Genomic DNA, 26635 nt, shown 5'->3' on the forward strand with positions numbered 1-26635 from the left:
AGCCGCTCAGTGAATGGTTGTGCTCCTAGCTCCTGCATGCACCCACTGCTACATCTGCTCAAGTAGTGATTGAATGTGATTGGTTGGATCCAAAGGTAAGAATCAATCGAGTGGGACTCAATTGATCACGTCGTCAATTGACTGATTTATAATAAAATGAAATAAAGTATCTGATTGACTGGTCCAGTGGAAAAACTCTAGGCACCGGGGGCTGCGAGTGGTTGTGGTCACGCGCAACGTGGTCGAACGGGACACTCCCAAATCAATCACATTCTCAGTAAGGGCTCAGTAATTCGTTAATGAAGAATGAATGTATATTTATTGTAACAAAATTTAAAAATGCATTTTTTTCACAAATAAAAAATGCAGTTATTATAATTATGTTTTTCTGATAAAAATGCGATAAAATTTACTTATATAGTAAATTTTCTGGTAAAAATAATTTTCTAAATTATTAAATAAAAATATATTTAAATACAGTATTAATTAAATTCTCTATCTAGAAGTATTCTATTGTTCCAGCCATTCTCTGAGGTATTGACAGCTGAGAGATGTAAAAGTACCTTCATCAGAACATTTCTTTCTCACCTGAAAAAAAGCATGTAAGAATAATATATTGCTTAAATCTTTGCAGTGATTACTGTAAGAAATATAATGTATTCGTAATATATCTTACTGGACATAAGCCACAAGGATTTCCTATTAATCCAGATAAATTCACTAAAGGCCGAATGGATTTGTATAAATTTTTGTCATCTCCCGAGGGTATTTGTTCAATCTTACCGTCGTATATTAAAGTTTTCAAAATCATTTCTATTTCCTTTATAGATAATTTTACCTGTATACATATCAACATATCAATGTCTTGAATTTTAAAAGCAAGCGCTTTTGAACAATAAGAAAACATGACTTTTGACGTTGAAAAAAATATTACCTTGCTTATTCCTAAATCTGAGATAAATTTCCATATTTCTTCAGACGAAGCAGACATTGCATTTCTCGCTGCAATAGGTCCAGAGTTAAGAATTTCCATGTTTTCTCTCTTTTGTTCTAAAAATTGATAGCATTGCTGACTCAGTACATCAATAAATTCCGTTTCAATCTCGTTATCTTGATACCACACGCTGCCCGTTATGGATACATCTGGTTCTAAATGGTACAGCATGTGCATTTTTTTGTTACTTGTCACAGATGTCTTGACTTTTATTAATCGCTCATCCTCAAAGTTTTTCAAAATTGTTCGTAATTGACTAGGCATCAAATTAGTTTTCTTTCTTATATCTCCAATCCATATTCCTTTATTTCCTACTTCTTCAATAATCTTAAATACCATTTTTTCTTCATTAGTAGAACCTTTAACAAGCTTGGTCGAATCTTTAAAGCGATAAACCAATAATCCTGCTTGCTTCAAGAGTTCAACATGCCCTTGCGACACAAGCTTATTTATAATTTCTCCCCGACGGTGTGGTTTTAAGTCGGGCATCTCGTTACTCAAAGCTTTGTCAGAAATACCTTTAGGTTTCGCACGTATTAAAGCAATTACTCTGTGAAAAAAATATATAAAGCATAAATAATAGATAATTAATAAACAAAAATAAAATAACAAGATGAACTTTTATTATATATTCATTATCTATAATATAATTGTGAAAAAACGATTATGCTAAAGGCGAATTTTAACATATATTAAGTGGTATTATTCTCGACCAAAATGTAATATTGACCCGTTATGGTACGTGTAATCAACAAAAGACTGAATCAGACACCGTGCCTATATATAAAATATATCGCTATTGTTTGACATAAAGATTTTTAACGTTAATCAAGTATATATGTATATATCGACTCTCCGCTCAATGAAGCGCCGTATCATGATCTTTCTTGTTTTGTAAATTAATTTGTATTTAAACTGAAACAAAACGATGTTTTTTCTACTGACATATCGCTTCACTCATGTTTCCCACGTGATCAGCTGATCACGTGACTGCGTTAGATAAAGCGAGAGCGAGACCGCACACCCTGCGCATGCGTCACTACGATGTTACATTTGTACGTAAGAGCGGAGCGGACTCGGAGTAGTCGGCGATTGTGTGAAAACATCACAAGAGAATCAAGAGATTATTACGTATAAATGGCAATACTCGTTGTCAGTTTTGTCAGTACTCTGCCACAAAAGAAACGAGAATCCGTCATCGAAGAGGAACATGCTTAATCACGATAAACTGAACAAAACGGAAAGTCGACTACACGTGGCGCTCCAGTACTAAGGTACTTGCGATCGAGACGTTATACATACCTCTGCTCTATTTCGGACTCGTCGAGTATATTTATGTTGATTTTCTTCATTTCCATTTCCATTTCGCAAGGCTAATTGCAAAACGATCGAGATTATTCTTTTTTAAGATTACGCGTTCACCGCGTTCTGATTTTTTCTTCTTTTTTCTCTCTGATAAGTGTTTCCGTGTAGACGTAGAGTGTGGACTTGTATAATCTCTTCCGAACTGCTGTTTATTTCAATGATTCACAATCTGTTCTCTCCTCTTGATTCAGGGATATATTCAATTCGACTACGTTTCAAATCCTATTGTAGTACATTTCCTCCTTATTAATTTTATATTATCTTATTTTGGAAATGGTACAGTTGTGATGTATTTTCTCCAGTGAGTACGTAACGAGATGCGTTCACGTGGTGTCGACCAGTCGACGCTTATGAGATGAGAACGTTCTCAGGCTTAAGTTAGGTTAGGTTGGGTAAGGTAAAGGTTAGAGCTAAGGTTTGTTCTTGCAATTAAATTAGCTGTGCTGTGCTACACCTTCTACGCTTGAAACATACAATTGACTTGCGAAAGAAAAAGAGGAAAGATGGAAAGTGCGTACAGAAAATTCAGCTACTAGAAACAAACCTTAAATCACCAGCTTCCTACTTCCAACACGCAACATTTTTCCCTAGCCAGTGTAGCCACGCCGGCCACGCGCGATCGCGATCGTCGAAATGGCGGAAGATTCAAATGCGCGTTCGATGTGTTTAATACTTTTTTGAAAAATCGCATGTTTCATTTCGTATGCGCTTTAATATCCTTTGCTTAATTCGATTTGCTCTGATAAATTGCGCGATTCTGGCCGACGTGTTTGTTGCAAAATAATTCTCATAATTAATTCTGGCGCTTTTATAAAGCAAATTAATAACTTTTGGACACCTTATTACGCTCATATAATATATATGTATGTGTGACACATGTGCGTGCGTACATACATTATGGATAGCGATAATTACGTACATACATACATATCTGTGTGTAATTTCTTTTACAGACACAGATAAATAAATACGTAAATAAATGCGAGGAGGTTTGTGTACATTCCATGTATAAAATAATAAACGATACGAGCACTTGGAAGCAGTTGGAACCTCCTCGTTCGAGACGAGGTTGACGAGGACGAGACGAGACGAGCTACACACGCTTGCACACGTTCCTCGAGCCATCGTGAGCCATCGTCTCGAGCGTGTGCCGTGCTCTGTGCTGCCGTGTCGTATCGCGAGAGCCTTCTTCTCGGAGTCGGAGTGTCGGAGAGTATACCCGCACATACGACATATGCCATACGCGGGTGTGTTTATGTACGTGTATATTTCTGGCCAAGTGAGAGTAGTGAGACCAAGGCAGACTGAGGCAGCTGGCAGAGACGGCAGAGTGCAGAAGACGTCCGACGTCGTTCGTCGACTGCTCGTCGACGGACGTCCGCAAGAAGGGCCTAACGCCACACTCGTGTTCGAGGAGGTCATCGTCGGCGACGGGCGACTCTGAATCATGGAACTCTGAAAAGCCGTAACCGCGGAACGCGAGTTGGATCGAGTTGGTCGACGTGTGTCTCGTGTCTCGATTAAGATATCGGTACGAAGTGAACCAAGTCTCCACAAGTCTCTCAGCTCACAGAGGACATAGAGCGAGCCGTGATGCGAGTGTCGAGTGCATGCCAATGCCCAGGATGTTGGTACTCTCCCGTCGCGGAATTACATAATGTATATGCATGAGTCACGCACACGGTGTGAACTGCAGGGGAGGAGAAGGGGTGGACGGGACGTGCAAATGTCAAAGTCATACGGCACGGCGCGGCGCGATCTCGCTACTCGCTACATAACAAATAAAATTAGCCGGCTCGGGACTCGGAACTCGGCTGCTCGGCTCCTCGGCTCCTCGGCTCCTCTCTCGCTCTTCGACAGCTAGTTTCCGCATCGTTTGCATCGCTTCGCAGTCTTAATTAGCACGTAGACCTCTTGGTTTAATATGTTTATATCCCGTTAGGACGTGATCATTGTTTCTCGTTCCATCACAGTTCCACGTTCTCGTTGATCGTGCGATGCGCTTTGCCAATTTTGCCATTGGAAATTCCTCGGAGAATACGCTCGATTTTCAGCCTGTAAAACGCATCGACACTGGTCTTTTGTACCCTAGATTATCGTGCTAATATCGCGTTAATAGTGGTGCTTGTATTTATAGTCGTAGAGATTAAAGAAATCTTAAAGATTAAACAATTTGACAAACAGAAATACATTTCGATGATGCTCCACCCTCCACACACATTGTCCTATATACGATAGACTCGAATAACAGTAATTCAAGTTGTTAACGATATGTGCATTTTTTAAAATTACTTCTATTTGAATCTAATTAAATTCTACAAGATTATTTGTGTGAGTTATGTTTTTGTTAATCTTGCAGATAATTCCAGGGAACTTTCTAGAATGAACAAAGAATAATAGTCCTACGGAATGTTGTCGGAAAGTCATTGCGAGCAATGATACAAATCAAGACTTGTCGCATCTATGGGTGACGTTTCGTAGCTGTTGGAACATTTCTATGTCCTTTTATATCAAATTCGACGATTATTTATTTGCATTTTGGCATTGAGAAATGCCAGCGCCATCCCCGACTTTCTCAAGCTTGCCAGAAACACCTATGTGTGAGAAAACGGAAGTCAATGATACCGACTCTCTGCCCCCTTGGGCCAAAATCACGCTTACATCTGCAGAAGCTGAAATTGAAAAGCTGATCTCGCGAAATGAGTTGAAAGACGCAGAGGTAACTTACTTCTGTCAAGTAGAACCAATTCTTCAAGATGGCCCACAGTGAGTACTATTTTGACGTTTAGTCGTTTAGAGCCTTTTATCAGAAATGCTATGTAATCTTTCTGCTTCAAAAAGAGAAAAAATGTTATTTGTAATAATTGTTCCTATTTGCACTTTGCATCAATTCTATTACATAGTTATACACAGATTCGGTTAATATTTAATTAATATTTTTCTACTTTTTGAATTATAATTGTACAAGTTATCAAGAAAAATGTTTTACAGGTGCGGTTTAGTGGCGCTTTCAATGGCATCGCAAGAATACACAAAACCAGTTTCTGTGAATCAACTTCTCGCTGAAGCTCGTGTTCGAGGATTCACCCAGCATGGCGAAGTATATAGCGTTGATTTCATGGGGACATTAGCTGCGGAATATTTGCCCGATCATAAACCAGATATTTTAGTAGATTTACAACAGTGCCCGGACACGTTAACTCATGCTTTAGCACATGGAGCAATGGTGTTGATACCATATGATTCTGACTTCAATCACGCTCCATGTTTAAAAAAGGGTCATAAAGCGCATTGGGCATTGCTTGTGGGTCTAATCTCTTCTAGGTATAATCTATAATAACTAAGAGATTCTAACGTGCTGTTTCTGAATTTCAGATTAGATTACCAAATTATTCAACCATATTTATTTATTTATTGCATATAAAGATAAAAATAGAGGTTTTTCTTTCCGAATTACTTTCAGAATCACTTTGTGAATTTTTTGATAAATGAAAAATCTTATCTATGGAAAATTTAATATGTATATTGAAGTTTTCTTCAAACTTATTTATTAAAATTTTATTCAAATTTATTTATTTATATTGTCTTTTGCAAGCATATATTCTAAAGTAAATAAAAAAAACTACATATTTCTATGATATTAATATTTATAGACAAGGATATCACGTTCTGGCACGTCATGGTAAGTCGCGTCATCTGGCTTGTTGGCCCTTACGCGACTTGATTGAAAGTAATGGCAACTTGGAGGAAGAGGGTACAGCGCGACACGCAGGAGGATATGTTATACCAAAGGGTGGCGTCGGAGGTCAAAAGGGTTTACGCGGCAGAGCACTGGCATTACATCCATACATATAGAGTTATATCAAAGAAAATTGTAGGTAATTGATTTCATGCTAAAAAGAAAAAAAAATTTGCCGATACTCTGTATCCATATGTGCTAAATATTCGAGATATAATATTTGCATATACACATGGCTTCAATAAGAATCAATTTAATAATTATGTGTAATAACATGCGACGCTTTAATTAATACGTTATTTGAATTCGCGCAAAATGTTTTACATAATGTTAGTCTAATGATATATCTACCAAAAAGCGTTCGGCATCCGAGATGCAATTCTAAGTGGCATTATTTTCATTTTACTGGAATTATACGATGTAAATAAGAATTCCGGCAGGCCGAAATATGTGCACGCAAAATATAAATATAGACAATTGTCTCTCTTGATAGTAAATTATGTCCTATTAGATTGAAATGCGAAAGTATACGCATGCATAGTAAGACAAATGAGACACATAAAAATGTTTACGTAAGTAAATATATATGCATATATGCGTGTGCGTGCGTGCGTGCGTGCGTGCGTGCGGGCGTGCGGGCGTGTGCATATGCGTATATGTAGCAAGTTATCGAAAGTGATAATTCAGAAAAGAAGATCTAAGTATATTTCTTCAGATAGAATATGTGTAGGCTTTCAACAATTGTGGTTTCCGTCTTATGTTAATGCAACAAATAAAGAATGAATATGTTAAATCAATTTTGCTAAACTCTACATCTTACTATTATTTGTAATAAATAATGGCATGCTGTATCAGCTTTAATATACAAGTTTTAAGACGTTTAGATATATCATATACAGCGTGTTTGGTTTAAGTTAATTAACAGTTGTCTATCTTTAACTCGTGGAGATATAAAAAGTTTATATATACATATATAGATTGATAGCAAAATGCAGTATTACATGGTTTTTCGTTATGTTAAAAAACCGCGTGACAAAATTTTATTGTTTATTTTTTAAAAATATATGCTAATGTTTTAATATTTATTTATTGCTACATAAAACTTAGTACATTTTTTTTAATACACATACACGAATGCACACACACACACAAAACACAAAATAAAAGACTTAAAAAAAAATACTCAATGACTGGCTGGTCTTTTCAGTCATACAAAAATATTCCATACATTTTATATAAAATCTGTCAATATGATACTCGTAATAATGAAACAAATTAAAGAGATGCTATAAATTTGTAGACTTGGTATAGCTTCGAATTAATCAAAAGAAGCCTTTAAAGTAAATTCTACCTAAGTGCCGTGAAAAGACCGAAGTCCATTTATAATAGGAAATGTACACTGCATTAATATACATTACTCAATTTTCAAGCTTCTCTTATCATTATCATTGCATCATAATCAAAATACACTGTAAAAATATTTATTCACATGATAATAGACATTTTTTTCTGGATTTTATATGCATCCAGACAATACAAGTGATTAAAAGTTGTTTAAAAGATAGAAGGATGTTTTCTAAGCAACTTTATGATATCTTTTAAATATTTGTGTTATCTGGATAGTATCGAAGTAAATATCTTCCTTTGCGAAAATTATCAATATAAGCGCGATATACTATATATATGTATAAAAGTGTAAGAGATTAATGTCTTCCGTTACCATCGCGATACAGTCTTCGCATAAATCTTCCGCAAAATGGACAAGAAAAAGAAATATAATAAGTATAATCATATGCTTTAAATGTAGCATAGTCTATTAAAGATCACATTGACCTCTGTGTAAAATTGTTTAAATTATAAAAATATACCACTTCTTTTTGTTGAGCTAGTAATTTTAAAACTGATAATTATAGCCATATACAATGTGTAGAATGCAATATTTATTATCACGACGTTATTGTTAATGTTTGTTATGTATTTTCGTATTTATGTTATTTATTAATATAGTCTTTAATTTAAACTTGAAAAAACAAATTTATATATAATTTTGTATTAAGCAAAATGACTGTATCGGATATAATTGGTGCTATGCTCGAATAAGTGAGAATGATTGCTACACTCTTTCCTGGATCATGATCTATGAGAAAATTTGATTTTCAAACTATGAGATTAATGTGCAACGATTAAACCTAAGAAACTCTGCTTATAGAGTACATCATCGGTAATAATAAATGTATATATCATGTGACACAAAATATACTAAGAAATGTTATGTTTCAATATTGGAAATGTTGATTGTAAACTAATTGTACATGTCAGCAGTGTATTCTTATTTCGTTGTTAATATACCATGTCATTTTCTTTGTATATACATATTTTTAGTATCATATTTATACTCCTCTCGTATCATATACCTATTAATTTACTAATGTTTAAATTGTGATATCAATTTGTTATATATTGATAAATGTTATTTCAACTTATTTGAACCACTTGAATTTGTATCCAAGATATGAGACTTATTGATACACTAAATAGGACTTGAAACTGTATTAAAAAATCATTATTAATTTCTGACAGTTTTATTTATATTTTTAGATATGTGTGGCACTTATACATATATAGAGTGTGGAATAAAAGAATATTATTTTGATAATATTTTAGAATTGAATGAAATTGACAATTTAATTATTTAATATTAATATTGCATAGGATATTTCTCCTAACATAGACATTTAAAGTTTTCGTAGCTATTAAAAATACAAAAAATGTCTCAGATTAAATATATTCTGTTTCGAGAAATTTCTCTTATGATTAGTATTTTATTCTAACGGAAGTCATTTTCATGAAACTTAAAGACCTTATGTCTTTTAAATGGAAACATAATGTTTTGTATATAAATCGATTTATCTGTTTATTCAGCATATAAAAGCATTAAGGTAAAATAATTGAAAATAGTATACAAGGTATTTTATATTTTACAAGATACTTCATATTTTATTATGACATAAACTCTAGCTTTTTTTATATACATCTAGAAATACCAAACTTCTCTGTTTAAAAATTTTTAAACGATATTCGGGCCTACAATAAGTCAACAAACGTAAGTACCATGCGTTATACAATATTCATAGCATATATAATTATTCACAGAGTATACTTATTTGCAATAATAATTTTGATCATTATTTAAGTTTTTTTCGGCTAAATGTGAATTATTAAATGGATGAAATAGGGCTCCTTTACTAAAAAATTTTACTAATTTATAAGAAAATCTACAGCAATGTAATGTAAAGCATATATACATATATAATATTCTATCAACAATATTTGGGATTTGGATAAAAAAGTAGCTAGCTATGATTTGTATAAATTTATTTCAGTGGCTTTTGGTACTTGACCGTGTGTTTTGATCTTAATAAACCAATATGTAACTTCGAAAAGCTGTAATTCTAAATGCTTCAACATTTCTCTACATTGACAATGAATCATTATCTCTATATATCTATTCAATTTATCTAATAATACATTTATGTCGAGTTCATAATAAGTATACTATTCGCTCTGTCTCTCTGGCACTCTCTCTCACTCAAATTATTATACCTTACTCAAATGAGATACTCAAAAAAGGATATAATATATAAATATAAATATCTCACATAATATCGCGATAGACAACTTTATCGTCAAGTGTCGAGATACTTCTCTCATACATCTCTATATTATAAGCTGTACACTACTGTCGAGCATATCGATATAAACATTTGAAAAGCATTTTTAACAGCAAACAATGTATTCGTCGTCAAACACATATCAAATTATTTCAACACTTTACATCTTTTTTATTTTATTACGTATCCACATATTAATATTCGATAGTCACACAGGTAATATTTAGGTTGACAGGTGCAAAGAAATAGATTCTTGCATATTACTGTTTTCTTTAGACTTGATTAATTGAAAATTATTTTTGGATGTATAGGAACAGTAGAAATAATTTTCGTAGACATGCGAAATTTAGCTAGTTATCCAAATTTTATATATTTCACATTAAACTGAATTTTTTTTCTTAATAAATCTTTTATTAACTCACTCTTTTATAAGAGTGTATTGACAACAATTTGTAATGTGTACAATAAGACGTCGCATAGTTAAGCACAATAAAAACGTCTACGGTTTGGAAAGTCAACCGCCATCTAATAATTTTTTATTTTACGAAAAGCTTCAATATATTAGTTACGTCTTGTAATTATTGTAAACTTTGAGCCGGTTTGTCGATATGTGATAAAACTCGCTATACACAAAATAAAAATGAGAATTTTCCGCGACAAACTTGACAAACGTGCTAACGGTCGTTTGCAATAACGTACAAACATACGACAGATATTGAACCAGGTAAAATGGTATTTGTTTTTTATTTCGTCCCATCATTAACGCGCATTGATCATACAATGAAGCACTCACTCTCACATTTTGACTAGAATCCGAAATCTATTAGCGTACATTATACATTATACCTGATATCCTTCACGAGGCTTACTTTCTCTGAACTGCGGATTCTTTGTGTGATTAATTTCGAGTCGATTTCTTTTTACAAAAATATTGGATTATACATGATAGAGAATAAAGGACCTTTTGATAATCATGCTTCAATAAATAAATTGTACAACTGGACCGTGAGCACGTTATTGTTATCCTTATAATATCTTGCACTACGTAAAATTATCTTTATACATATAAATGATACAAGAGTCAATCGAGTGGTGTTATAGAAAAAGCGGTAATATATAAAAAATGAAAAATCAATAGATAATAATGTAATATGAAATAATAGAGGAACTACTATAATTCATATTTAAAAAAAAGGAAACAATACTATTCTTTGAGTACAGAAGTTCTGCAACTATAGGCTCGATTACTCTCTAACGTATCTTTGGTATCGCATTTACGAAGTTCGGAAGCACAAAACGCAGAATAAAAAGCAGAAAGCTAAAACCGATAATTCTTTTCCCTGTAAACATTCAACTTATATATATGTGCTCCGCGAAACTAACACAATAAGTGAATTAAAAAGAAGCAACGAGAGAATTGAGTTTTTGATCTTGCATTCTCGATTTCGAACATTCATCTTCGATCTAATTTAATTTTATTCTAATTTAATTTAATTTCTTTGATTCATCTATCCCTTTCGCAGATAGATATATTCGCTGTGTGTCCTCTACACGCACTGGATGCATTAACATGTAACAAGCTGAGATTTGGCATCCTCTGGAGAAAATGTTTACAAGAAATACACACAGCACGATCAAGTGAAAACCATGACACAAAAACATTACACGAGGCACTGAAGAAACAGACAAGAAAAAAACTCGAATTTACAAATGTTTTGTCAAAAACTTGAGAATACGTACAACTATATATGGCAGGTTTAAATGGACTTCGTTCCATGAAACAAGACATATTCTCTTGAAGATGCACGTGTCGTGCTCATTTATGCGCAATACGGCTTGTTTTTCTTTTTCTTTCTTTTTTTTTTTTTTTTAATGAAAAGTATAGTTCGTTCTGAGATGAGTTTCAATGTCGCATATCATTCGCTGCTGCAAGTTTCTTCATCAAAGACTACGTTGTTATGGCCACACGTTACTTGATATATCATTTTCGATATATCAGGAATTAGTATTTCACTCGGTAGGTTGTACAAACGGCAATTGTTTGTCATCAGGCATAAAAGATGTAAAATGTACAACTACGTATATCACTCGATATGCATTAACAATTAATTGTGGACTAGCAAAAAGAGGAGCGCAAACGGAGACATTTCATTGCTACTTTGTATACTTTGGCAAGATACAATCATCACCAGTGCCATCGTTTTAGTCGCACTAAAATTAGAGGATGCCGTTAAAGAGTATTTTTTCCCTTTTTATATTTGGAAACAAATCGAGTAGGCTTTTTTTTTAATTTGGCATTAGGCAGTCAAAGCGACAACTACGTCGCTAAAAACAGTACTTTACTACCTATACTGTCGCTCTTTTCATCAAATAATAAAGAAGATAGCAGTCAAAAAGCTGATTAGGATTATGTTTACATTAACAATATTGTTTCTTAATCCTTTCAGAAGATAATTATACATATACAACATTTGGAAGTAAAATAAGTATATCGTTTCATTTAAGAAACTATAGTTGATCTTGATTTAGAAAGATACTGGATCAGATACTTAAAAATATTATTGTAATAGTAATTTTCGTAGAGTTTTTCAAATCTCTGATAATTACAAAGAAATATTTATGTGTTTATCTAAACACATACTGCATAAATCAACATTTTTATAACAACTTTATATCAATTAAAATAATATAAGTATATCAATTTACATCTTATAGCATCATAACACACATTAGCTCAATTCCTTCTGAAAGAATTGAAGAAACTTTTCGCTTGCTTTGCGACGATTACATTAATTTTGCTTAAATTCAAGATGTTTCAACATCTTTCTGATATGGTTACTACAAGTATAAGAGTTAAATGGAAAACAATACAATAGATCACTTAAATGAAAGAAATTTTCTGCCCCTATCGGATAACATTTAAAAACTGTTTCACTATATATAAATATTCTTAGTTAATTTATCTTAATTTTTTATAGAGAAATCACAATCGTGTGCATGTATATAAAACAAAATTTATGTAAAACTTTAACACAAGTTAATGAAAAAACACATAAATTAAGAATAAAAATAATTGTCTTTAAACAACGGTTCTAAGAGCAGAATATTTTCCTTATATCAACTTGAGGTCAAAAACCTTATCAAATAATGTACAAAAGTATCTCGGAAAGCCAAATGATAAAACATTATTATAACCAATGAGCATTTCTAAGAATATTTTATATTTACATAATTCGTTATTATCTTCATGTTTTCTGTATATCCATTAAACTTCCGTTAAATTTTCAAACGTACAGTTGCACACATATACCATTTAATTCTGTACGCTGAAAAAATGTTTGCCTGTATCACAGACTTCTTCAGTGATAACGCATAATATCTGCGTATTTCCTTATTTTGTTTGTAACATATATATACAAAAAATTCCATTTCAAATTTCGGATTTCGAATATTCATTATTTTTTCGACAGAGATATGCAGTACATTACAAAACTGTTTTCTCATGCTCTGTTTTGCATGTGCACGTTGTCATAAAACTGTTTTAAGTTTTGTACTCCCATATTTGACTTTCAGCAAATAGATTACAAGTTAACGAGTCTAACAATCATATTTATATAGGTTTTTGTTTCTGATGTCATAATCCAATGCAGTGAGCAGTCTTTAAAAAAAGAAAAGAAATAACAGGACCATTATTAGCATTCTACACCAGCAGAACCTCTGACCTTGTATTTTGCACATCAAAATCCGGAATTTGTAATAAAATAATGATATATAATGATATATACAGTATGAGTTATGTAACCTGTTCTAAATCAATATTTCAGTACTCAAAATACTGAAAAAATGTTCAATGGTTTAATAGGAGGATAAAGTAATAATAATAGCAAGAGAGGATACATTACTTATAACATTCAAGCTGTTTCGGAAAATTGGTATCACAAAATTTACAAACACATATTTTTTTTATTAGACATTTATCAAAAATAATTTTTTAAGCCATTTTAACGTCAATAAAAAATTGTAACAAATTACATAACTCATACATATGTTATATGTACGTACATATGTACATAATTTAAATAAAAAATAATAGCGTATCGATTTTGCAATGGAATCGTCCTTCGTTCAAGGATGATAAAAATATTATATTAAAAAAACAATGATATTTTATTTTATACATCACTTCTCTAATACAATACTGAAATATCTCTAAATAATGAGGTGTGGATTATTTTGGTAATTCATATAAATTGACAATTATAAAAGTAGAAAAAAACATTAATATAAATGCAAAGAGAATATAAAGATATCAAAGAGAATAATAAAAAATATAATTTTTGAAATTACATTTTCATTAAATGAAATTTAAATTTGCAGTATATCCCAATCCCATATTTAAAGATATTTCAGTATTTATTAAATTTATTATAGAGCAGCGATGTGTGTGTGTGTGTCATCATAAATCATATATGTCGCAAACAGATAATTTCAATAACAGCATTCCCATAACCAGCAAAATCTCTATATAAAGGAACATCTCGTTCTAATTATGATATGTCGCGAACGAATATATGTAATTTGTATAATCTCATGTTGGTGGGATAAAATTATATACTTATCGAGAAATCTCTATAAAAGTTACGTATATATAGATTATGTTTTATAGAACATAATTTTTTCCAAGTCTGTTATGGGCATGTGTTGCATAAATCGTGAATACAATATATGCTTATCACGCGCAACTATATATATATTTCTTTATATGACATAGGAAATCCCTAATGTTCAAATATCTTCATCGCTATTACCAAATAATGGAATGAATGTAACGGGCATTTCGAATATGGGAATTCATAGCATTTATTGAATTCTAATTCTTACTGGGCAGTCTTAAGAGGTTGATGGTTATCGGGTATGCATATAAAACGAATCAAATGTTATTGTTATTGACGATGCTGCAAAATACGCAAATCGCTAGAAGCCTTCATTTTAATAACTTAAATTTATATAGTAGTCGAAGTCTGTTGTTGTGGATTATATTCCAATAATGCTATTGGAAACGTCTTGATGTGCGTTTGCCATTGCGCTGATAGTTGGAAGAATTTTACACCATACCACTCGGTACCGTCAATGCTCACTGTAGTAAGAATAATATCACTATTAAGTGATTAATGGAATTATTAATGAATTACGAATATGTTATGAATAATTACTCATTAATTAAATTAATCAGAAAAGAAGAGAGAAGGGAGTATTTTGCAGGACGATTTTTGCAGCATTCGAATCTAGATCTATTTCATTTTATACTAAACGTGATATGTATGTTTAATAATTTACATTAAACAATTTTTTTATAATAAAAATCTACTTAATAAAAAAATTTTACCTCTTAATGGAATGTTGTGTGTTTTCGCAGAACATATGAGGCGTGTGACACCGTCCACCGATTGACTTTTTGGTTCATTTTCTTTTTCTTTTTCCTTCTTTTTACCTAATCTCATTACTGAAAAAGAATAATTTTCTCTTAAAGTTTAATCTTATATCAAATATTTTAATTCTTTCACAAAAATTAATCTTATCTTTTTCTATAATTACAAATCTAGTTAAATTTCGTTCTTACTTTTTTGCTTTTTCTCTTTTGTCGTGAAATTCATAGATAAGTGATGTCCGGGAACTTCGCCTAATGAGGGAAGTCTTTGCACGTGCAACGCTCTGAATGCTTGACGTAACGTACTCTTTCCCTTTTCACCTTGAGTCTGTTTACTCCAATAATCCAGCTGTAGCTCCACTGGTTCCCATCCTTCCCTTGCCGGTTGGCCCACGTTAGGACTACTGGGTGGTGTTAACTTTCCGGGAGTTGGAACAGGCAAACTTGGAGGAGGTAAAGAAGGCGGAGAACTAGACATGCTAATGTTACTCTCTTCCAGATCGACGGATGCGGAAGAACTGCTCTCTGGGCAACCCACACGAACGTCATTTATAAAGGGAATAAAGATTTGGCTACTGTCGTCTGTTTCCCTATAAATATAATCAATTTTTTTTCTAATATGTCTGTTCAAGTCCGTTAAAAAAAAAAATTTGTTCATATCGATTACCTGTACGTAACCATAGCTTCTGCTATGGGTAATAGTAAAACCGTATTTGCTGTGCCCAGGTATTCCGATACTCGTGCTGCATATTCGCTCGATCCTCCACTTTCTCTCTCTAAAAGCTCCTTCCATTCTTCTCCAAATAACTTTGAATATTTGGTGTCGATAGAACCGAGATATCTCGTTAATGTATTTGAACCGAGCGGTACCACTAAGAATTTCATGTAGTTCTGCCAATCTGGCGGTCTAAAGCTCAACAAGTCGACATAATGACGGAGAACTGCGTTTATGAAACTGTCCCCGCCAGCGATAATCACCTTTATAGGTGCCGGTGGTTTTGCAGAACTGTTGCAACTGAACATAAAAATTTACATTTAGCATATGTGCAAATCTTTTCTTTATATTTCTTCTCTAAAAATAATCTTCAAATGAGAAAGACAAAACGCGCAACAATGCTTTCATTTTGTGTATATGTAATTAATATAAAAATAAAGGATTGAGAGAAAATCTTAATGATTTTAGATGAAGCTGATTATACAAGAAAAAGACCCATATTTTGTGATAAGAAGTTGAATCGAGGGATAAGCGTTAATGGATATGATAATTACAATTTTTGTATTCGCGTGACCAAACACGTGAATGTTGCACGGATGTCAGCCGGAGAGGCGGTTGTCAGAACTTTATGGTTTCTTTCTTGAAGTTTTGCAGCAAGTACAGCACCACCAGGATCGGCTATGGATACCAGCGACACAGCCTCCGGTAAACTATCATCTGGTAACACTCGACTTAGCTGTTCGACTAAAGCTTTTCTCGGCTGAAATTAATGAATATAATTAAATATTTTAATTTTTAATCAAGAATTCCGTATGCTTAGCATCATTAATTCCTAGATCGAAAATGAAAGGCATTAAAGGCATTGAGTGTAGATGATTCATGCAGAATAGCGGACGAAATAAACGACATTATTACCCACATTTACCTCTGTGTTTAAATCGGAAGAGGGTTTCAAATCCACGCTCAGACTGTGTTTCTTAGATTTATTACTGCCAGGCGTTCCTCTATCACGCGCAAAGAGTCTACTTCTTCTCTCGGAGCTTTCGCTCTTATTAGGCTGTTCCGTTGATTTTGGCGGGGAACCCGCCACATAATTCGGTGGATCGTTCGCCTCGTGATCTGTCCAATTTTCAGGATGAGAATCGCTGTCGGCTCTTCGAGAACTGTCATCGCTCTGTCTGTCCACCCCACGTTCTGCAATAAAATTTCATTACTGTCTATAGGGATATACAACTTAAAAGGTTTATAAAACAGTACACGAAGTGCTTCAAAATCACCGGTACATATCTTAGAAGCTTCTTTATTTCACATAACACTTAATCAAATATATTGGCAAAGAAGCTTCAAAGTGTAAAATTGTACAGGTGTTCGGCGAATGATTAATTACACGTGCTATATTAAAATTACTGCTATTTTAAATTACTCAAAGAACAAGCTGTTTTGTTCATTCAAATTCTTAAAGTTTAATTAAACTTTAAGTTAATTTTCAATCGACATAACACAAGAATTATAGATATATCACAATATTAAAAATATCGTTCTTTTGTTTAGTTTTATGATCAAATGTGGAATATCGGTGGTTTTGAAAGACTCTGTATAAATATTCAAATGGAACAAGTGTAAAGTGAAGAAAAGCACAACTAATGTGCCAATATTAAATTATTCACGAAAAATACACTAGGTATCATATATATTTGAAATGTTTGCACTTTTAAATCGAACAAATTACATTTAAGTGCTAATTCATCAAAATTATTATTATTATTTCATTTTGTATGTACGTTACAATAAAAGCGTGAAATTCAGTAAATGTATACTCTTACAAGAGCACTAATTTATAAGTATGAGTGTAGTGAGATAGAGAAAGGGGGGGAGAGGCTGCGTCCCCCACGTCTAAAAAAAAACTGATCTAACCCAACCCAATCTGTATCAGTGTGATATATATAATGATGTTACTTATTAAAAGATATAAATTTGAAACATAAAATTTAGTAAATGTATACATTGACTAGTAAATGCATACATTGACTAGTAAGTGTATATATTTACTAAACTGATTTCACGCTTTTACTGAGACATATATATCAAACACTTATAAATATCAGACGTAGCTTTAAAATAACAAATATCCAGGTTCGATGCATTTGACATTTGGAAATGTCAATTTCGAAATGCTCATTTCAGTTGTGAAGATGTACAATACATGGCACCTAGTATATATCTTGATTCGCGATAAATGACAATTATCTGTGACAATTATCAAGTTTCGGACAAACTAAGACGACTTTATCGATGTCACAATCGTAGCATTTATTACAGGGTGTTATTGCAAATGACACAGAGAGGTGAACTCGTGTGAGATGATGTGCAAGTCGCAACGTTATTGGAAAGCAGAATACATGACTAATTGTAAGATTGACAGAATAAAGAATACGTACGTATACGAGTAGATAGAGAGATACAGGCCAGTACCACAGATCGAAGTCTAACAAGATTACACATAAGAAGCCGTAAATAGACACACAGCGTATGTAAAGGAAAAACAGGCTCGCACATTATAGATACATATACTACGGCGAGTTCTTTTAAACGGAAAGGAAAAAATCGTACTTGGAAAAAATTGTATAATAACTGCAAAAAAATTAAATATCAACACAAATTTATTTTTACCGGAACTTGTATACATTGATACATATTTGTATCTTTTCGACGAAATAGTATTTTAGAGAGGAATGTAAGAATAATAGAAGATACAAAATTAAGGAAAACATGCTAAGTGTGTAAATACACACATATATGAAAGAGAAAGAGAGGAGAGAGAGAGAGAGAGAGAGAGAGAGAGAGAGAGAGAGAGAGAGAGAGAGAGGAAAGTTGATTACATATAGAGGCATTTGATTTTAGATTTGAACAAGTGAGAAACGAAAATAACGTGCCACTTCGATTATTCTTGCATTTGGCTACGTTAGAACGATATGTTGCATTATTAAAGGGAAAAGTTGAATGTATAATTTATATAAGTATATTTATATATATAAATTATAGATTTTGCTCGTATAAGTGTAAATCGCGAAGTCACTTAATTACCAAATGTGATTGAAACACCAAGCTTCTGTCGATTAGCAAGGTCATTCATGCGCTGGAGTTTCTTCTCCAATCTACAAAATTATTGTTGCTGAATTGCTTTCAATATTTCCTTGACATTATTACAAGTATAATATATAATTTTTTTAACAAGTTGCTTGTTTAATATGAAGGTTCTATTAATTCATATTGACTGTATCATAAAGAAAAAAAGATTAAGTTAAATATTACTACAAGAAACATTTGTAGACTCTATTGCATCATCTTCAACGATATATGTATGCCTCTCTTACATCGCATGCTATATCCAAACGCAAAATACGTGCTGTTTGATAAGAAGCGGAATCCTTAAAACGTTCCAACCATTCGGTCTTCATAGGAACTAGGAACTCCAGAATTGATTGATATTTACATACCTGGAGTTGTGTGTCCGACACGGTGTTTCTCTTTAGTCGACTGACCCGCGGGCTGTTGACACGTGGTAGTCGCTGAGATAGTTCCAGTGTCCTCGTTGGTTACTACTATCGAATCGTAACATGCAACAGTGCAAAGCCAACCCACCAGACTTTCACTTAGTTCAGAAGATCTGAATCTGAGTAAGCTATGGAATTTTTAAGACCCTAATCCTTAGACAACGACGATATATTAGCGCTTCTCAGACATATCGAATTACGACATTAAAAGCAAAAACTCCTATGAGTTTAAGTTAATTAAGGTTTACAACTATCTGTTAATCCACAAATAAAAAAGTCTACGTCACATTTTATTAATCTTATTCCGTTTAATATAATAAAATAAGACATGCAGAAAATTAATTTATTTCAATATGTTATAATCAAGAAAAGATTCACAAGATCTTTCCGTTCGCTTTTGACATCATAATCCAATGACAGCAGTGAGAGGCTAGAAGCCTTTGCTCAACATAAATAATTATGGTTATCCATTCAGCCTCCTCGTCTCTCCCATAACATAAATTTAATGAAAAAATTATATAATTGCGTTATTTATGCGCTCTTAAAAATTAAAGTCAAAGCTTTCGCAATCCCTCTTTAGCTTAGCTAAAAGAAATATACTATTCTGCATTAATATAAGACAAAAATGAAGGAAGCTCACCGTTCTTCTCCATAGGAATTAAATATCAGTATCCTACCTGTCGTATAACGGATCCTAGTGAACGATAAAGTATGGAAAAATTTTGTCTTTATTCTTAATAATCATAAAAAGATAGCCTGTGATATTTTACATCGAACGCGATAAGTAATAGCTATTCAGCTAATGTTTTTCAACACTAATGTTCAGCCAAAATTTTCCAAAAGAGTTTAGTTGGTATTTAGCAACAAATTCAACATATCATGTAGTAAACAATTTACAGAATATATAAATATATATATTGATAACGTAACGCATACATATTAATATTCAAATGTCAGCACGTATCATTATATATATCGATATTCATATGTTTATACTTAATTACTACTTAAAAAAAAAAATGTTATATTGAATAATCAGTTGAAAACTTTGAATGAAAACTTTGGACGAACCGGTAAAAGAGGAATTTGAATTGCAACAGTCATGCTGCTTCGCCAAGACATCAATAGCTTAATTAAATTGTGAATAATAGACGCACTTTTGGCAGTTACAAATTCATTTTTATGGAATTATTAAAATCTCTTCTTTCAAGCATAGTATGTTATATAAATATATAATATAATATAATATATAATTTATAACAGTGTTACAATCTCCGTATATCATTTGCAGATTATCTTTTTTTTTTTAATATTTTCAAGTCCGAAAACTAGTAAGAATGAGAAAAACATCTTAATTTCAACTCTGAGTTTCATTCATTGTTCGCGATTAAAAGTATAGGTACGAAAGACGAGTTTCATACGATACCGTACTTTTCTTTTTACATTGAAAATAAACATAATTGGTTGTCGCTCTTATTTAAGATATTATATAAAGAAAAGACGTTATAACTTTTAAAAGTCTGTTTATATAAAAAAGATTTCTTATTGTGTTATCACAATATGACATAAATATGACACTGTAATAATAGAAATTAAATTTGTTTTTTTTTTTCCGTTTTTATTATTTTATTTAACGCGCACCAAGTGTTAATAGTATTAATCTTTCAAAAATATGCGTGAGAGAGAGAGGATAACTAAAGGCATATGTTAAAATTAAAGACATATGTTTGGAAATTTCAATAAAATGACGTTTAACTGCAAAAAGTGATTATTTAACGAGTGTAATAACCAATAGCCTAGAGCGAAAGCCAGAATATGATGAGTTTGAAACGTAATGTATCTTCCTTACCGTATGGCGTTATATATGACTTAACAATACCAATTTGCTTAAACGCCAGCCTTTAACATGTCTATATTACTCAAATATTACATTGCAACATCAGCACAATGAGCTAATTTCAAGTATCAATAAAATACCTTGCCACGTATCACACATATGTCACACATTTTATCAGAGTACGCGAACAATTGAATTATGCAATGACTTACCGGAATGAGGTGGCGCGAGAAGGGATCGACTAGAGCTGAAAAAGGGTCTTAGCGATGGCTTCGGTGTACTACTAACAGACATGGTATCCAATTCTGGCCCACTGTCTGATAAATCTTCTAATTCGTCGAACAATTCTTCTATCTCCATATCGCCACCTTTAACAAAACCATGGAAAGACTTTCAATAAATATTTTGCTTGTTTTAGAAATCGTTTAATTCCGATTATCATTTATTTAACGTTTTCAAAATTGCATTTAATATGTAAAAAGTTTTAAGAAAAACTTTTATTAATATTAATCGACTAAGTTTTATCGAAGTTGGATCTGTTATATTGATTTCCTGCATAATTTCGTTCATATAGTATCGTACATACCTGAAAGTTTCTGCCCGATCTCCTCTTGATCGTGCTCCAACTCCTCAGATACCCTAAACCGCTTTAGCAGAGCTATAAACTTTTGCTTTAAATTTCTTTGCTGCAAAACACAATAAACATCGGAATCAAATATAGACGCAACGAGGAGCCGGGCCGACCAGGCCGCCTGAAGCTGAATGGAAATATTATGCGCACCCTGGCATTCGTTGGAATCTTCCCGCGACTCTTCCGCCTATGCACCTCCAACGTAGGCTCGCTGTCGCTGCCCTCCGCCTCGCCCTCCGAGCTAAACTCCTCTTCCTCGTCACTAAATTCCGGACAGAGCCTCTCATTAGGATCGTTCGTCAGTCTTTTATCGTGATCAACCGGCTGGGAACTCAGAGCGACAACGCTCACGCGTGCCAGTGGAACCGAGTGACCACCGTATTTTTCCGCCTTATCTGATATGAGTTCCAACTCGACGTCCATTTGCTTCTGCAACACCTGTAAAAAATGATTATCGTTGGCAATGGCAAGGAAATTTTATGTCCGATGCAATATCGACACGATGCGTCTTCATCTTTGTCGGAAAATATATTTTGTAACGCTATTAGGATATAATCTATATTGATCTATTAATCTATCTCTTTATTATAAGAGTTTTTATTGTAATTATACCAACTTTAAAGGAAAAATAAATTATTTTGTTTTCGATGGAATAAAGTGAAACACCAGACTTACTTGTGCCATGTTAACGATTCCTTCCGCGAGAGTCTTGTATCCGAGCATCGTGCGATTCTTGTATCGCTTGCGCCTCTGCAATAATATCAGAAGTTTGTTGCCGTCTCTCTTGAGGAAATGCGGATATTGAAGTGCAAATTGCAATTCCAGCTCGGTGTCGAGTATGCCGCCGGGCGGTATAGCCATCTCGTTCGAACGCAAAGTTCTCTTGGAGCTCTGCATCTTGACCGCGATGCTGATGGACGCTAGGTCCGAGCCGAGCGGTCGGAGTATCACTAATCGAGTTAATGTCAAGGAACACAGCCTAAAAATAAAACGAAACCAAAGTGAGATATGTATATAAAGATTCAAGACTTTAAGATATTTTAAGGTTTGATCCATAGATTGTCTGGAAGAAATCTGAAGAAATCTCGGAAATATACATTCGGCAGCATGAGTATAAATAGTATCCACAATTCAAAGAGACTGTTTACTCAGAGTTAAACAAAGATAAATGTAACGACCAATGTGTCTCTGTCTCGCGATGTAGACTATTGAGTATGCACTTCGGAAGGCATGAATAGATGATATCGATCAATATAATTTCTTTCTCGAAGAGAACGACTGGCATGACAATTGAGACGTCTAAGTCTATAAGGTACAATACAAGGGTCCTTCAGAAGATAAGGGCCGATTGTATTTATCGTATGTGCATGGCAAGATATCGCGTATGCGACAAAATTTAAAAGGTGATTCATGGAAAAATAAAAAAAAGTGTTGTATCTCTACACGAGTTATCATCTATTTTGCTTATCGTCGCGTTAATACTCCGGTTTAAAGTCAATGAGACTACGCCCGCCAAGGCTGGATATCCGAACTGCCCCTTGCGTCAGAGATTTCTGCGTGTAAAAAAACAAGGTCGTTAATACGACCCGCCATCAATTTTGTGGCTTTTATGGATAAAGAGCCACGTAATAGACTTCGGAATTCTCTTGAAAAATTCCGATGAGAAGATATTTTCGAGCACGCTCATCGCGTAAGCTATAAAATCGATTAAAAGGACTTTTTTCAAAAAATTATCAGAGCTAGAGAAAACTAGTGGAGATAACTTTGGCGGGGAATGACACTATAACGATGATGTTCTTCGACGGAATAGAAAAAGTAATAACGTTGTACGATATAAACGTCGAAAACCCGTCGTCGAGGAGGATGATGTGAGAGAGTGAAGTATATACTGTTAAAATAGCAGCTGTGTATAAGTCTCTTTATGAAATAAATTTTCTTTTACGGTCAATAGGTCCTTACTCCGTTCGATCTCCTTTCGTACATAATTTACTTCTCGATGATACGCGCGGTAGAGCCTATACCAAGTGGAAACATCGTCGAAACCCTTATTACATGCGGTGGGGAAAAGGACGGTTATCGTTATTTATGAAGAGGGTTTCCGGGGGCGTTGGGGGGCGAGTGCTAAATATAGCCGCAGAGAGCAGAAACTACAGGTGGCACACGTTATCACTCGAGCGCGCATTTATTTTATACATGTTACGTGATACATGTGCACGATGACGATTTCGTTTGCGATAATACGATCGATTCGCGAAAAATAACTAAATCTGGATTTGATCCGTTATGTCAGCGGTATTTAAAGAACTCGAATCCTTTCGGTACGCGTCTATCTTTCTATCGGAAATTGTCCGAATTATCCGAATCATGCGAATATATTATTTCTAAACCGAACAATGTTCTCGTGTATTAAAATGCAATAAAATATATACACTGTCGTTATCACAGTACGTTCACATCATAACTACCATTATCACCGTATGTATCGATTATTCCGAATAATGGAGAGAAAAAAAAATATTTCCGATAAAAGCGCTTTCGAATAATCGATCCAAAGTGCAAAGTAACAAAATTGCTCGAACGTACGGACAAGGGGGATTTGGGATATTTAGATCCCTGCGATCGGACCATTGAAGATAAGCGTCATAATCATTTAGTATAAATTTAGTTTAAGCGCAGAACAGGCGTTTGAAATGTGCATGCGTAGTTAAACGTGATATCTAGTGTTATTTCGATTACATATACCCTATCTCGCCGTTATATTTATACTTTTGCTCGTGGCGTATACGTAATATCACGTATCCAAGGCGCCTCGGAAAATCTTTTTTAGGAACTTGTTGGAAATCGACAGCATTGTAACCAGCGATGGCAACGTTAATTTCGTAGTCGGACTGGTCGCGTCGTGCATCCGAATTTATACCGACGTAACCGCTGACTTTTGCCAAACACGTGCCGGCCATCGTGGTTTGGCAGTACGTGCGAGTCAAAAATACTGCAGTAATCATCATTTCGTCACATGCCGTTCGCGGTTCGCTAGCCACACACACACACACATATAAAGATATATGTATATACGCGGCACGATATAAACTTTACAGTCGATCCCCCAAATCGATTAAGGTATTTATAGTGAAAAGAACGTACATCCCTGCTTTCGCGAGACAGGCATTTAAAAGTTGGCGTAGTGGATATCTAAAACTATAGATAAGAATTTCGCGGTATTACAACTATAACGTCTCACCGATCTCGCGCGTTCACGGGCTTAAAAACGCCCTATTTTCATTTATATTACTCGACGGTCTTATCGCCGACAATACAAAAGGCATTTTAAGTAATAGTATAGTAAATTGTATATATGATAGATAAAAAACGTTTGCTACATACTTTCGAACATTACAAAATAACACTCTCGAATCGTATCATTTCTTATTGTTAGAACGACTTACTTTCCGAATTAATGTGAAGCGCAACGTGGCGCAACGTGGTTCTTTTTTTATTCAGACTTTAGACAATGGATTTACAGGATTTAAAACAGGAATATTCTACACAACATCTTGAGTATATTAATTACTTACTATTAATCTGTTGAAATCTATTCGATGCAACACCAAGAAATTTCTCTCAAAACTTTGATTAATTTTATTTTTTATTTAATGATTTCTGAAGAATATCATTACATATTTTTTTAGAGAGAGGGCAGAAATTTAAACATGTTTGGAGATTAGGTATTGATCAATGGAAGATTTTATTCGTTTATTTATTAATTTTTTTTATTTCTTTCTGCTTGCAGTAAAACTTTTGCCCCACCAGAACGTTAACTTAACATATAGATTTAAAAAATAATAATTTTAACTTTAAATTAATTCTACTCCAGTTTGATTTGACAAATCTTGTACATTCACAAAAACAAGAAATAATTTGTCTCGTATTGACACTTCTGCGACAAGTGTCAAATGTCAGGCTGTAAACATGGAAAGATTAACGATAAACATCGATCTGTCATCGTTTAAGAGTACGATAAAAAGTGCGACGAATATCAAAGTGCGACGTAATATTATCAAGGATTGCGGAATTCTCTCATTCATCGCGAACGTGACGAGCGCGGATCTGTCAGATTCTGTTGACAGTTGCAGTCGTTTCGGAGTCACAAGTGGATGCGAGATGCGAGATGCGACGCGTGTGCGTGTGTCATACGACTGTGACTCAACTGCGAAGAAGGACGCAACGTGTCCGCGTTCATTCGCAAATACGGGCGTCGCAAAACGGACACGTCGCGCGAGCAAGCACGGGGGAGTGCCCGTAAAAAAGAAAAGGACGTGCAAACGCCAGACGCTCGTCGCCCCCAGTTGGAGAAACGTTACTTAGCGTCCACCATAACGTCGAAGAATGCCAGGCGAGCCGAGCCGAGCCGAGCCGCGCCACGGGTCGCGGGGGTCGAACAATCGCCGGACTCCGGAGTAATCGTCGCGAAATGCGCCGTCCGTTACCTGGGTATGCAATTCGGGGGCGTGCGATCCACTTCCCAGGTGGCGAACAGCTTCATGGGAACGGGCCGGGTGGCCGGGGCCGTCACCTTCGTCCGTTCCGCCATTTTTGGCCCTGGCGGCCCGCGAGACACACGCAACACCTACGATCACCTACGATTCACCGCGTCTCGCGGCTCGCAGTCGACTGTCGACTATCAATGACCGTCACCGCCGTCAC

At 34.1% G+C, this 26635-nt stretch overlaps 3 protein-coding genes across 8 annotated transcripts; 1 reads left to right on the top strand and 2 right to left on the bottom strand.

Annotated features, from left to right (window-relative positions):
• Positions 1 to 302: 302 nt before the first annotated feature.
• LOC139812178 (DNA-directed RNA polymerase III subunit RPC6-like) lies at positions 303 to 3286 on the bottom strand. The gene is made up of 4 exons (XM_071776829.1): positions 2297 to 3286; positions 935 to 1544; positions 677 to 838; positions 303 to 588 (listed from the first exon to the last, which is right to left on the bottom strand). Exons 1-4 carry the CDS (start codon positions 2356 to 2358, stop codon positions 511 to 513), a joined length of 912 nt encoding a protein of 303 aa, XP_071632930.1. The 5' UTR covers positions 2359 to 3286; the 3' UTR covers positions 303 to 510.
• Positions 2046 to 8465, top strand: LOC139812182 (actin maturation protease). 4 transcript variants are annotated; one of them, XM_071776833.1, is made up of 4 exons: positions 2046 to 2268; positions 4719 to 5125; positions 5351 to 5683; positions 6013 to 8465. In XM_071776833.1, the coding sequence occupies exons 2-4, from the start codon at positions 4911 to 4913 to the stop codon at positions 6212 to 6214; spliced, it is 750 nt and encodes a 249-aa protein (XP_071632934.1). In that variant the 5' UTR covers positions 2046 to 2268; positions 4719 to 4910; the 3' UTR covers positions 6215 to 8465. The 4 variants fall into 4 exon arrangements, with proteins under 4 accessions (XP_071632934.1, XP_071632936.1, XP_071632933.1 ...); XM_071776835.1 differs by lacking the exon at positions 2046 to 2268 and adding an exon at positions 3347 to 3986; XM_071776832.1 differs by lacking the exon at positions 2046 to 2268 and adding an exon at positions 3347 to 3890.
• A 593-nt stretch (positions 8466 to 9058) lies between these two features.
• Positions 9059 to 26556, bottom strand: Krt95d (phosphofurin acidic cluster sorting protein KrT95D). Of its 3 annotated transcripts, none has more exons than XM_071776817.1 (12): positions 26419 to 26556; positions 22610 to 22913; positions 22085 to 22372; positions 21890 to 21989; positions 21516 to 21671; positions 19410 to 19511; positions 16838 to 17106; positions 16467 to 16672; positions 15865 to 16212; positions 15390 to 15787; positions 15156 to 15272; positions 9059 to 14906 (listed from the first exon to the last, which is right to left on the bottom strand). In XM_071776817.1, exons 1-12 carry the CDS (start codon positions 26520 to 26522, stop codon positions 14773 to 14775), a joined length of 2526 nt encoding a protein of 841 aa, XP_071632918.1. In that variant the 5' UTR covers positions 26523 to 26556; the 3' UTR covers positions 9059 to 14772. The 3 variants fall into 3 exon arrangements, with proteins under 3 accessions (XP_071632918.1, XP_071632917.1, XP_071632919.1); XM_071776816.1 differs by having other exon boundaries at positions 19410 to 19514; XM_071776818.1 differs by lacking the exon at positions 19410 to 19511.
• Between the last annotated feature and the right edge of the window lie 79 nt (positions 26557 to 26635).

The sequence above is a fragment of the Temnothorax longispinosus genome, chromosome 4 (genome assembly GCF_030848805.1).
Source record: "Temnothorax longispinosus isolate EJ_2023e chromosome 4, Tlon_JGU_v1, whole genome shotgun sequence".
NCBI classification, from domain to species: domain Eukaryota; kingdom Metazoa; phylum Arthropoda; class Insecta; order Hymenoptera; family Formicidae; genus Temnothorax; species Temnothorax longispinosus.

Excerpts from the sequence above, each read along its gene's own strand:
- LOC139812178 (XM_071776829.1), bottom strand. The coding sequence starts at position 2,358 with ATGGAAATGGAAATGAAGAAAATCAACATAAATATACTCGACGAGTCC. Across the intron at positions 1,545-2,296 it reads GAGTCCGAAATAGAGCAGAG|AGTAATTGCTTTAATACGTG; the intron begins GTATGTATAACG and ends TTTTTTTCACAG. Across the intron at positions 589-676 it reads ATCCTTGTGGCTTATGTCCA|GTGAGAAAGAAATGTTCTGA; the intron begins GTAAGATATATT and ends GCTTTTTTTCAG.
- LOC139812182 (XM_071776833.1), top strand. The coding sequence starts at position 4,911 with ATGCCAGCGCCATCCCCGACTTTCTCAAGCTTGCCAGAAACACCTATG. Across the intron at positions 5,126-5,350 it reads ATTCTTCAAGATGGCCCACA|GTGCGGTTTAGTGGCGCTTT; the intron begins GTGAGTACTATT and ends AATGTTTTACAG. Across the intron at positions 5,684-6,012 it reads GTGGGTCTAATCTCTTCTAG|ACAAGGATATCACGTTCTGG; the intron begins GTATAATCTATA and ends TAATATTTATAG.
- Krt95d (XM_071776816.1), bottom strand. The coding sequence starts at position 26,522 with ATGGCGGAACGGACGAAGGTGACGGCCCCGGCCACCCGGCCCGTTCCC. Across the intron at positions 17,107-19,409 it reads TGTCGGACACACAACTCCAG|AACGTGGGGTGGACAGACAG; the intron begins GTATGTAAATAT and ends ATTTTATTGCAG. Across the intron at positions 16,213-16,466 it reads GTCACGCGAATACAAAAATT|TTGCAACAGTTCTGCAAAAC; the intron begins GTAATTATCATA and ends TTTTATGTTCAG.